The 12,742-nt window shown below is 37.5% G+C and overlaps 1 protein-coding gene across 2 annotated transcripts in view; it reads left to right on the top strand.

Moving 5' to 3' along the window:
• ZFAT (zinc finger and AT-hook domain containing) overlaps positions 1-12,256 on the top strand; it is a 77,186-nt gene extending 64,930 nt beyond the window's left edge. For both annotated transcript variants that reach the window (XM_036378765.2, XM_036378766.2), the window contains one exon: positions 11,048-12,256. In XM_036378765.2, coding sequence (XP_036234658.1) covers positions 11,048-11,287 — 240 coding nt within the window. In that variant the 3' untranslated portion in view covers positions 11,288-12,256. The remainder of the gene's footprint in view (positions 1-11,047) is intronic.
• The last annotated feature ends 486 nt before the right edge of the window (positions 12,257-12,742 follow it).

Raw genomic sequence — 12,742 nt, 5'->3', positions numbered from 1 at the left:
AGGTGAGGGAAGAAAAGTACATGTGAAGTTTTAACTTCCCAAAGAGTTTAAGTAACTCTTTTTATTTAAATAAACCAGAACTGATTATTGTGAGTGCTGAAACTAACTTTTGAGTTCAGCACTTTTTGTAGTGTTTTGAACACTGAGTTCATGAGAGCTCCACAGAAGTGAGAAGTTCATGGTCTTTGAAGTACTTGGATAATTCCTAACCTTGCTGCCCAAATGTCACAAAACAAGGCAGAATTTGGAGTCAGAGCATTTTCAGATGTTCCTTTGCAATACTTAACAGGTATTTTGACTAGAAACCGTGTAAGAGTTTAGGGCTTTTTTGCAGAATAACATACCCAAACTTGAAAACTAAATTCAGTCATTAAAGAGAAGAGACTGTGTGGTCCAATTATGTGCAAGTTTCAAAACAACTTTTATAGTATAGCCACTACCAATGTGCATGCTGTACTGTAGAGATGCCCTGTTTAGGGGTTGAATGCAGTATTAGCAATTGGTGTTTGTCAATATTATTGAAATTAGTTCTTCCCTAAAGAAATTCATCTTTTGAGGCTGTTTACTAAAGGTATAGGAGTAAGTGGCTGCTGAAGGAGAGCTGCCTAGAGAATATTTTGATATCTGAGTGTTAAACTTTAAATATACAGGTATTAACTCTGATCAATATGTGAGTCATCATAAAATCTATTGACTTCTTTGTTGGACACTCTGAATTTATTGGTAACTTTTTCTAAGTAAATATTTCTATTCCAAATTAATTTTCTTCTTCACTTTTCAATCCATATTTCTAGCCTTTTGAGTTTGCAGACTGCTAAGCCTTAATCACTTCTTTTGCCCAGTATACATCAGTGACTCTCAGTGATATCAAGCACCACTCCTGTATTAAATGAAATATTGAATTCTCAGAGCACAGATCTCTTTCTAACTTTTCTTTTTTTCCCTGCTATCCCCTCCCTTTAGAATCTTCTAGGTTTTTAAAATTTTTCTTTTTGTTTTTCTCTTTTCTTTTTTTCTTTTTTTTTTCTATAGAAATTGTGTTTTTATCAATCTGGTCTGTTATACAGCTGTAGTTACTTTCCAGCTTTTGTCTTCCAACCAGAAAATTGCTCCAGAGTTTCAGGCACACCCAATTTTAATCTGAGGGAAAAAAAGTCTTTAAATGTTATTAGCTTGACTTTAATCCTTCCCTATTAGAAGCTGTCAGGTTTTTTCTTCAATGCTGAGTTGCTTTCTGTGGGATATCTCTCATTTGTAGCTATGATTTGGTTGGGTTTTAATTATCATAGGTTCCTAATTGTTAACCTTGAAGTGACCTTTAGATATGTTCATATTTCACTTTCCTACTGGAAAATGTATTCCACACTTTCTTCTGTGACCTTCAGCTTCTCTTGTGGATTGTGAGACAAAGAATTCATTCAGGGTGTCAGCAATCTATCGACATCATCTGTCACTGAATTTCACTCCTGCTCTTTAATGGCCTCACAGAGTCCTTGCTTAGCAGCTTGGGTCCATTTTTTCTTCACTTAACAACATTTATTGTAGTTGTCCTGATTTTTATGCTGTTTGTTTTTTTCTTTTTCTCTAAGGACATACATTACCCATTTCTTATATCAGTTCTTACTTTCAAATCTCATTTCTAGCTAGCCCTTGGAAGTTTCCTTCATATTTCTCTATTTGCACCAAGAAATTTCTTTTAATTCTAAGCTACTAGAATGTTTCAAAAGGATTTTTTCTTTTTGCTGTAAGTGTTACACTATAGTGTTCTATTTTTGTCTCCTCTTTCCTCCCTGGAAATTTATCTCTCATACAGATGTCCATGTCCTTACTTTTAACTAATAAAATTCCCATTTACACTTTATCCTTAAAATCTTGTATAAATCCAGCTGTATGTCTCAGTAATCCTGCTATGCTCATGCTTTAGCACTTCCCTAACCTGTGTGCTCACATACCTTCAGTGTGCTGTGCTTGTAGAGCCTCAGGTTAATGCAAGAATTTTGCCTCCAGAAACAAACTCTGTATTTATCCCTGAGTCCTTTTCAGCATCTTGGAAGATATCTGGTGTATTAATTAGGTCTAAATGGTGTAAATTTAAAATTGTTTTCTACTAGGTCACAGGACATAAAGGATACCAAGTTTGAGGAGTTCTCTTATTAAATTATTGTTCTGCTTGTAGTCTTAAAGCAAGTACAATAAATTATAAATACACATTATATTGGAGGTGAAATCAAGATCAGATTGTCCTTCACAGCTCCTGAAATGCATGTCTAGAACAAAATTTCAGTTCTGACTTAGGAAACTTTATATTTCTTGTTTATACGAATGATTATATTAAAGAAAAGGCTTTGATAATGTAGTAGTAACCAATTACAGCCAGAATTGGGATTCAACTTATGATTTTAAATCCCAAAAATGCAAAGTTAGCTCTGCTTACCTTGGATTATGTTTGGTAATTAGGAATCATTGTTGGCTCTGTTAGTGTCATGTGTATGAGACCTTTCCAAGGTTTTGTCTGGAGCCTGAAATGATTTTATCTTAATTTTGCCTGTGAATAAGTATACTAATCTGTTATCAAAGTTAAATTTTTTCTAATTTGGGATAAATCCAGTTGTGTGAGCTCTGAAAATATGTAGCTGCTATGGAGTGTAATATAAATATCTCATCAAATGCCTGAGGAAAAAAAGCTAGCAATGTGAAGTTTTGCCAATATGATCTGAAACTGGCAAAAATCCCCTTTGAAGGTTTGATCACAGCATGGCAGGAGAAGTCCATCCTTGTTCAGTTACTAGGGATCCACTCTGGATCTCTCTGTCAAAGAGCTGATGAAGATATTTCTTCATGGCAGGACATTTGAGTTGTTCTGCTCTGCTTAAAGAGGAAGAAGGGAGCAAGGTGGGGAAAAGGAGAGAGAAAAGAGTGCTGAGTTTGAAGAACAGCTAGGAAAGAGGCTAATAAATGCTTACAAAAGCCAGGAAATACTCTTCATAGTGGATGGTAAATACAGGCAAGAGACTGGGGAGAAAGGAGTTTTGTGGGAAGAGCACATGGGAAGGTGAAGGGACTGGAGGGGTGAAACAGGAGACTTCCCTTTCTTGACATTTGTCCTGGTTTAGGGCAAATTTGGAGGAGAATTTCCAAAGGAGGGCCCCTCCAGAAAGCAAACCCACGCAGGCCCTCCCCCCAACCTGTTTGGGAAGGATTCCTCGGAGAGGAGTGGAAAGAACCTGTTTATTTAACAGGCACAGCACCCACAGCACACAGAATGAACAATACCAGATGACACTGCTCTGAAAAAGGTGACAAATTCAGAAAGTCTCTCCTGGGGGTGGTCGCTCTGTTCTCAGTCCCTCCTGTGCTGGGGCAGCTGCTGCAGCCACAAGGGGCAAACTCTCGGTGTTCCCAGGTCCCAGTCCGGAGCAGGTTCAAAATGGTCAGAAAAAGGAAAGGAGAAACAGTCCAGGAAGAAATTGGACAGTTTAGCTAAACTAGCTAATGAGCAAAAGCAAGCAGAAGCGAAGCAAGCAAGAGTGAGAGAGAGCAAAGCGAAAAGCAAAAGCAGAAAAAGCCAAAGCTGCAGTCCCTGTGTCCCGCCAGGCTGATAAGAAAACCAAAAGAAAACTTTCCCTCTTCAGAGCCAGTCTTAAAGGTACAGAACATAATATCCAACATTAACAGAACACATGAATGGGGATACAAGCATCATAACGTCACCCTAGGACAACATTCCACTCTCTGTGTCCTGTTAGAGATGTACTTTTGCCCTTGTGCCTTAGGGTGGAGATTGATTCATTTGGTTTTTTGTTTATTTTACTAGAAGAGGCTGTTCAATCCATTATTTATAGGGGTGGACTGTTTTCCTGGCTTACATGCCAAGCATAAGCAGTCAGGCCAGTATCACACACACCCTTGATTTACAGTCTCTGCAGGCCTCTGCTCAAAGACTGGTTTTTCACACAAAATCTGTGTGTTAACTAGAATAGAGATAGTGTTTCACTAAAAACTGCCTTGTTATTTAGTTGTTTCTTTCAGTTAGAATGTACATCAGACAAGGATATTAATTGTTCCATAAAAAAGTTTCTTCCAAGTTCAACGTTTTGATTTAAATAATGAGTTTCTTGTGAGGAAATATCAGCTTCATAAATGAACAGCCCTAATATGTTATTTTTGCAGAGGAGATTCTTTCAGTGTGTAGTGCTGTAAGTAACTCTCAGGGAAACAATATTCAAAGTGCCTATTCTTGGTTTCACAATATATGAAGAATGTTCTTAAAAGCTTAGTTCCTTAATCCCTCAGTGCATGGACCAGAACGTCAAAAGCATTTCCTCTTCTTGGTCCATCAGCTCTAGTTTCTCTTCTAGTTGTTGCTCTTCCATTTCTAGTGTTTGTTAGCAGGAATGTTTAATGGCAGCAAGATGTTACCTGATTTAATTAATTTATTTTTTTCATAAATGCAGTTTATTTCTTTTATCATATCTCTTTGACGCAAAGAGTAGAAAGCATGGAAAGTTCTCTGTCCAAATATGAGTTTTTATTTTGCATCAAATTACTGCTACAGAGCAGTAGAATTTTGGATTGCAAACCAAAGGTTTACATTGGTATGCACTGTAGTAACCAGTTAAATTTGGTTGCATGTTATCTGTTTTTTAGGGTATTTCTCATGTACATAGTGATGGACAAATTTGCTGGTAATTTCATTTTTCTTAGGCCTGTGATACTGCACTGTGTTTGTGTGCTCTAGAACCATCACTTACAGCTCACTCTGAAGATGGCTGAGAAGTTTGTGTTAATCACTAGTCATTATTATTATTATTATAAGGTGATTATATCAGCCTTTCTGCACAGTTGTTCATCAGAATTCCACTTTATTTCTCAGCTCTGTGGGATGTCTTTCCTATTTCTCAAGCCAGAGAGCTGATTTCCTCCTCAGGAAGGTTGTTGGGCCTTGCCTGCAGGTGAATACCTAAATGGTGCCAATTTGTTCTGAATGATGACTCCTCTATGGTTTCTCATTTCAACCTTTTAGCTACAATGGTTGCCCAAGCCATCATTATTTTATGCTTCAGTTAACTCTGATAATCTTTTTTCTGACATTCAGAGCTTATGTTTTATCCCTTTTGTATTCTTTCAGAAAAAACCTCTAAGATTACTTTCTCTCCTCTTCTTGTCATTGCCTTCTCTTATCCTGTTTACTTGATGTTCCTTTTTATGCCACATCAAACAAAATCTTATTTTCCCTTCCTGAATTTTTTACTCCTTTCCGACTTAGAGTCCTATTTCTCATTAGCTGTAAAGATTTTGTCTCCTACATTTGCTCAGTCCATGAAGACTTAGTTGCTTATTACTTTTTTAAAACAAAATTCTAATGCCATCTTCCATATTGTGCTTAGTTGTGTGGATTTTTAATGAGGAGCAATTTGTACCTCATTGTCTTCTCTCAATTACTTGTCAAAAATATGATGGCAGCAATTATCTGTGAATAACCTGTTGTATATTGACACTAATGCCTGGTACACTGAACTACCACTGTCTCATTTATGTTTTACTCTCTCACCTCCCTTTTTCTAGGTCTGCTTGCTTTGTCTTGTTTTATGCTGAAATGATACTGAAATTATAAGGCCTTTGGGGCATGAACTACTCTTTTCATGTAGCATAGCTGATACAATCCAGGTCCTGATCCAAAGCTACATAAATATTAACAATAAAGTGCAGTAGTTGGCTGCTGAATTCTCTTTCTTTTCCATCCACTCAGAAAGATGAGACAGGACTGACATTTTTACTACTTCCATAGACTGAAGTGAAAGGTTAAATCTATTTCTGAAAAGGACAGTAACCTTTTTTTAACTTAGACATAATGTGTTCTGGAGAATAAGTATATCAGCTATTACAATAACTAAACAGATCTCTATCAGAAGATAACCAGAAAATATTGGGTTTCCATGTGTTTCACCCTTTATTTTAGTTGCTTTTATCCTTTTATTCTGTGATCTCTTCAGGCTCCAGTAAAAACCTACCATGGTAAGTCACTTTCTTCAAAGTGACAGTAGTAGGAAGAAAGAGCAAAGATTATACATCAGCTCAAAGCAGATCACAGAAGAGAATTTTATAGCATAGCACATCTTCAAAAGTAAATACCTATTATTAGCATGGCTGTCACATCGGAGGCTGCTTGAGCATTGTGCTTCAGCAGCACACCTTGTATTTCCGTCTGCTTGGCTTGGTCCTGATGTGATGATGGGTGCTGGTGGTAATCTAGAAAATTTGCCAGTACAGGCAGTTATGTGCATGTTGATTGTCAGTTTTGTAGTTGCTTTAGAACACAGAGCAGTCTGATGCTTCCTGTGGCAGTAACAGCAATGGAAAGTTATAAATGGGGCAGTGAGGCCCTGTTTCCTCAGCCTTTGAGGAGTTCTCGTCTCTGTAAGGGACAGATAAAATCTCAGTCAAGATCACTGTCCTCTTGGACCTCCTAAAACAATGGTAGTGTTGCCATTCTGCCTCAAAAGGAGGTGGGGTGACCCAGCATTTTGCCATATGAGTGCCATGTCCAGCCACAGTCCCCCTGTTGAGATATATTCAACCAGCCAATTGCTATAACTTTTTAAAAATCTACATCAACAGTTTGAAGATTTGTTTGTCCCCTTGCTGTTTTTATTTTATGCAAAGCAACTCTTTCATACTAAAGCCTCTTATTGTTCCAAAACCATTATGCACCAGATTGTCTTTGTTTTGTAGGTCATTATAGAGATTCAGATGATCAAATTACAGAGTATTCTGTGTGTCTTTTTCACACAATATAACTGTATGTAAACCAGAACTGAGAAAGAGTTGAAATTATTCAAATGATGCTGAACAAAGCTTATGGACACCAATGTCAGCTGACACATCACATATCAGGTGCTCTCTGTGATCTAAATTGCTTTCATTTTAATCCTTTCTGCAGATATTTTGTATATTTTCTTACTAATATTTTATGATATAAATAGGAGTATCTGCAGCCTAGTGTAAGGTTTTGGAATTCTGAACGAACTCTGTGATTAACTTTTCTGCTTCATGGTGAACTGAAAAGCAGCATTCAATCTGAAATCAAGAGAGAGATTCCACTGAGGATTTGGGGACAGGCCCAGCAAAACTATTCTGAGCACAATGGACCTGGAACTCCTGCTGACTTCATGTAAAATATAACATTATTTCACAAAATGAGCTCTAGACTAGGGAAAAGGCTTTAGCATCTTAATGCAAATATTTTTTCTTACTCCTTTTCAGGAAAGGAAAGAAGTATGTTTTCCTCAATGGCTTGAATTCATTTATTTCAAATTTAAAAATACTTTCTTGTTTTGAGAGAAAGAGATTCCTCTAAGAGAGACCCATTTATAATGAATACTTCCATGTATTTGGATGGTCCTTGGACATGTAAATTAAGAATATTTGGATTTGAGAGATGTTGAGCTTCTTATGAAAACATGATGCTGAAAGTCCCATTGGCTTTTGCGAGAGACAGATTTAGTTAATAAAGAATATTTATGCAGGTACTGACTTGATTTAATGTGCCAGCTGTGTGTGGCTTCAGCTCCTTGCTGGCATTCTTTAATGAAGGATAAGCAGACAGATGCTTTTCACCTGACTCTCAAACAGAAAAGAGGTCTTGCATGCTGCTCTTCAAAAGATTTCAGAAGCCAATAAAGAGAATTGAGTGTGGTGACTTCGTTCATTCAGATGGCAGCTGTCCCACTGTTTCATCAGTTTGAGGGATGTAAATTAACATTTGAGATTATTCCCTGTGGAACAATCTAATAGGAACCAAGCAGAAGCGTGTAAACATTGAACTGATTTGAAATGTAAATATCCCATATAATGTGGTGATTTGTCAAACTAAAAGGATTACAGATAGCTGTCCAAAAAAGATACTGGAAGCTAGAAACACCAGAAATAAAGGCATTAGTTTTCTTTACCCTGCATGACAAGGGTAATAAACCCGCATCGATAAAGTCAGGTAGGGAGTTTAAATTAACTTTCTTTATTGGCCATTTTCATTTCAAAAGGATATAAAACTGAATAAGTATTAGATTGCTGCTATTGAATTGAATGAGATTCTGCTTTAGTTTCATTTTTGTGTCAACTATGCTTTATTTATTTTCCTCTCTTCATTATTTATGTACATTCACAAAGCTATATTTAAAATTATTTATGGGTTTTGATTTAGAGTGACAACAGTGAGAGCCATCTCATACTGTGTTGTGCATTCTTGCAGCTCTTAGCAAATGTAGTGTAATTTTTCTGGCCTGAGGCATGTTGTCAGAGGGTTATGTGTAGTGCACTAAAATAAGAGGGATTAGTGTATATTGCATAATTATAGGGCCACATTTTAGACACCCCTATTTCTGTATTTGTTTGAGGATCTCTAGCATCAAGGGCTGTAATTGTGAGCTGATTCATAACAAGCTGTGAGATTCTAATTATCTAACATTTTTAACTGCAGCTTCCTATCTGAATTCAATGGTGATTAGACTTTTCATGGCCTGTTGCAATATTCATTAGCAGATCTAGTGTATGTCCTTAACTTCCACAGAGCTGACAGTGGAGCAAGCACCCTCAGGAAAGAGGAGAGGACAGTTATGAAAAGGGAGTTTGGGATAAGAATTCACTAAAGCTCAGTTGCTTTCAGTAGGATTTAGGGTTTCTTCAATAATTAAAAAATAAAAAGGGGTGTATAAGGAGCAGCAAGAGACACAAGTTTACAGTTCTATGGTTTTTTTTCATTATTTAGCTCCTTGCTTTTCGCAGAGGCTCAAGCTTCCGTTAGTGAGGGGTGAAAAGGCCTTATAAAAAGAGCAAGTGATTTTTTGACAGATAAGGAAAGGACAAGGAGGGTTGCTTATAAGCTCAAAAAGGAGAGACTTAGATTAGATGTTAGGAAGAAATTCTTTATTCAAAGGGTAGTGAGACATGAGAACAGATTGCCCAGAGAAGTTGTGGATGCCCCATCCCGGGGAGTGTTCGAGGCCAGGCTGGACAGGGAGTGGGAGGAGACCCTGCCCATGGCAGAGAGGTTGGAATTAGATCATCTCCAAGTTCCCTGTCAATCCAAACCATTCTGAGTCTATTACTCTTTTATTCTATGATAACCTGCATTTTGAGACAACATAAATTGTTCTTTCTGAGGCTGGTTGCAAATTTTACTGTGTCAAGAAAAACATCCAGCATCATCTACTTGTGTAAGGTGCTGAGCTTGAACTTCAGCAGGAGCTGTTTAAAGAATATTTCAAATAAAACACTCAGATATGTTTGATAAAAGAATCAGAATGTGAGAAGGACTTCATTCCACTCCTGTGTTTTTTTCCCTATAAAATGAATCCTGTGCAATGAAGCCAGAGTGGGCATTGGTGGGTACGACTGTGCTGTTGCATTAAGGTCAGTGACAATGGCCAGATTCCCTTTAGATGTTAAATCTTTCACCAAATAAAATCTGCATATATTTCATTAGTATATTACAGCCATACTGACTTGGGGCCCTCTGAATAATTTAACACCTGGACATACTTGTTATTGTTCAAGAAAAAGCTTTCTATAGCCTTATTAGTTGAGTGAAAGTTCAGAATGCTGTGAAGTCCTAAGGGGCTTGTGAATCTCTGAAATCTTCTGACAGGTATTTTAAACACGAAATAGAAAAGTCAGAAGCAAAGTCACTGTATAACAAAGATAATGGTTGCTTAGGGAAAAAAACTAAATGAGAAAAGAGCATCAGGAAAACAAACATATAGAGCCTATTTTTCACTTTGCTGGTCTCTAAGGGACCAAACACATCCTTGGAATCTCCATTGTAGTTCTTCCCTTCTGTTCCACTCCCCTCTTAAACAGCATTAATGATCTTAATTATATTTACTTGAATTCAATTGTGCTGCTGCTGTTTACTTTTGAGCCAGCTTCTAACTAAAAAAAAAAAAAATTGGCCCTTTCTAACTTCTGTAACTTAGATTCCACACTTCATAGAATTTACCATGTCTGACCTCTTCTTTCTAAGATCACTTCAGAGTTCAGTGCTGCAGGAGCACACTGTGCTCCAGCAAACAGAACCATGGATTCCTAGCATGGTTTGGATTGGAAAGGACCATAAAGATCATCTCATTCCAACCTTCCTGGTAGGGACACCTTCCCCTAACAAATGCTTTTGCATATGCCCTGCATACTGAAAAATCACTGCTCCATTCTCTCCTTAAAAGTAGATTATTTTATCACTAACACTTCAGAGAATTTCTTCCATATCACTTTACATTTTCATGATTTATTTATACTTATCTGGAGTACTTTGCATAGGAATTTTATATGGGTCTGCTAGAGGATTAAGATTTGGTTTTGCATTCTAGTATGTACTGTACTTCAGTAATTGACAGGCACTTGTATGAATTTGGAATTCAATACCAGATTGTGTTACTTTTTAAAATTTTGACAAGAAGCAAAATGTTCAGTAAAAAATCCTTTATTTTCACTTGTTTCTGTCACTCTGCTTTCAATAATGTAAACATTGCTGCCTCACAAACAGTAAGCCTTAGGAACCTATTTCAGTGATATTTATATTTCACATTTTTCTAATAAAATCCCTTAAGGTTTACAGTGAAATTTGCACTTCTAAGAGCAGCCACTGACTAGGGAGGAAGAGAAAGGTGGGTACAGTAGGTGTTTTCTCACATAGTTTTGGATGGGTTCTCAACTCAGTGCCACTAGAGGAATTGATGGAGTTCAGATTTATTTAAATAAAAGCAGTTTTGAATGAGTGACTGCTGAGAGATAAAAGCTGTCTCTAAAGACCAGTGTTCCTGAAACTTTGCAGCTCTCTGTGCCCAGAACTGAGATGCTGTGTTGATGCTTTCAGTATTTTGCCTAGCTACACACTCATCAATCAAAAGTGCTCGCATTTTCTGCAAAACTGCCATTTTCTTTCAAAACTGTGTGATTGCTAATTTGTGTGCTGTACTTCCATTAATCATCACAACAGCAGGTACTTCTTGGCAAGGTGAACTTTCTGTGAGCTCTCCCCTGTCTCCTCCCTCAGGTGAAGGAAGAGGAGCAGGCAGCCAAGCACACGCTGATGATCCAGGAGACGCTGCAGCAGGCGGCGGTGGAGCTGTCGGAGCAGCATCACCTGGTGGTGTCCTCGGATGAGGTGGAGGGCATCGAGACAGTCACTGTCTATACCCAGGGTGGGGAGGCTTCAGAGTTCATTGTCTATGTTCAGGAAGCTGTGCAGCCTGTGGAGGAGCAAGCTGTGGAAGAATCAGTGCAGGAGCTCTAGAGAGCAATGCTCAAAGGAGATGATTTCTTGATTTGCCAAAGCCAGAGGTTTGGGGTTTTTTTGTCCCAACCAAAAGCGAGCAAGCTGATGAATTTTCAGTTGATTTGTGATCTAACTGGTTGGGTTGTATCAGTAACTTAGATGTATTATGTGCAAAACCTTCTCAGACTTTTTTTTCTAGAAAATGCTTTTAAGGAAAAAGTATTCTTCCCCTTCTTAGAAGATCTCTCACTTGATTCCTGTAAATTCGCACAAATATTGTCTGTTCAAAACTGTGGTATCCCATGACAAAAACCATCTGTAAAGGTAGCTAGAGTGTCTGGAAAAGCCCATACATCCCATTTTATACATGCTTCGTATGTTCTTGACTTGTCTGGAAGCAAAGTTGTTTTTTCTATTATTTAAAAGGGCCTCTTAGCTCTGAGTTCATGCTTAGAAAGTGTCTGCTGAGTTGTGGATCTAGCCCAAGCAAAGGCTCAAGATTTAATTAGAAACACACCACAGATGGACTGTAGTTTATACCTGTGAGATGATCCTTTGAGTTTGGGAGGTATTTAAAGCCATATGTGATAATTCTGGGTATCAGTAGGATGACTGTTATTTAGCTATTTGAATAATGATAACTGTTTCCATCCCACTGAATAAATGCCTGTCCAGTATCATAAGGTGAAACCAAAACTGTCAAATCAAGGAAATATTCTTTTGTTTTTAAGAAAAAAAATATATTCAAAAGATTTGTAAATGCTATAAGAGATGTATGTTCATAGGTTTTAAACAGACATGCTTGTAAATATGACAGTGTGAAAAAGTTTGTACAAAAAGCTTAAGTAAATATTGATGAGAATCAAGATATTCTTAATTATGCATGTACATAGTTCCAGATTTTTCTTCATGAATCTTGAATTGTTTCTGGTTTAATATTTTTAAATTTGAGCTATAAAAATTATTAATAAATTAAAAATTGTCTAATGTTTTCTTCTAATGCTTCAATTTCTTAAGTGTTGGTTTCCCTTTTGTAGCTAATTAAAAAGGACTGGTGTGCATTGACTCTGACAAGTTGTTCCACCAGTTAGTAGTCTCTTACCAAGAAAGTACCACCATGAAATAAGGGCAGAATTTTCTATGTGACTTAACTTATTTATGGGTGTCCTGGGTAAAAAAGTGGAAAAAAGCTTTTGACTAAGTAGATGCAATGTAGTGAGTTTGTTGTCAGCATCTTCTGAGTCTGCTGGGTTCTCTTGGTGCTGCACAAAATCAGAGTGCAAAACCTGTGGTGACAGTTTCTCCCTTAGCTGTGGCAGTGGGGAGTTTAAATTTGTTAAAATGGAAAAGAACTGAGAATTGCTTGACTTCAGTGGCAGCTTCGTTTACCAGGAGCCCCAGGGATGCTGGGTTTGCAGGGTGGAGACCTTGTTGCCATTTTGTGTCACTGGCCAGAGCTGGTCACAGGTGTCA

Source organism: Molothrus ater, chromosome 1 (genome assembly GCF_012460135.2).
Source record: "Molothrus ater isolate BHLD 08-10-18 breed brown headed cowbird chromosome 1, BPBGC_Mater_1.1, whole genome shotgun sequence".
In the NCBI taxonomy this organism is placed as follows: domain Eukaryota; kingdom Metazoa; phylum Chordata; class Aves; order Passeriformes; family Icteridae; genus Molothrus; species Molothrus ater.
The sequence above is the reverse complement of the archived record's forward strand: the minus strand, read 5'-3'. Positions and strand labels throughout refer to the sequence as shown.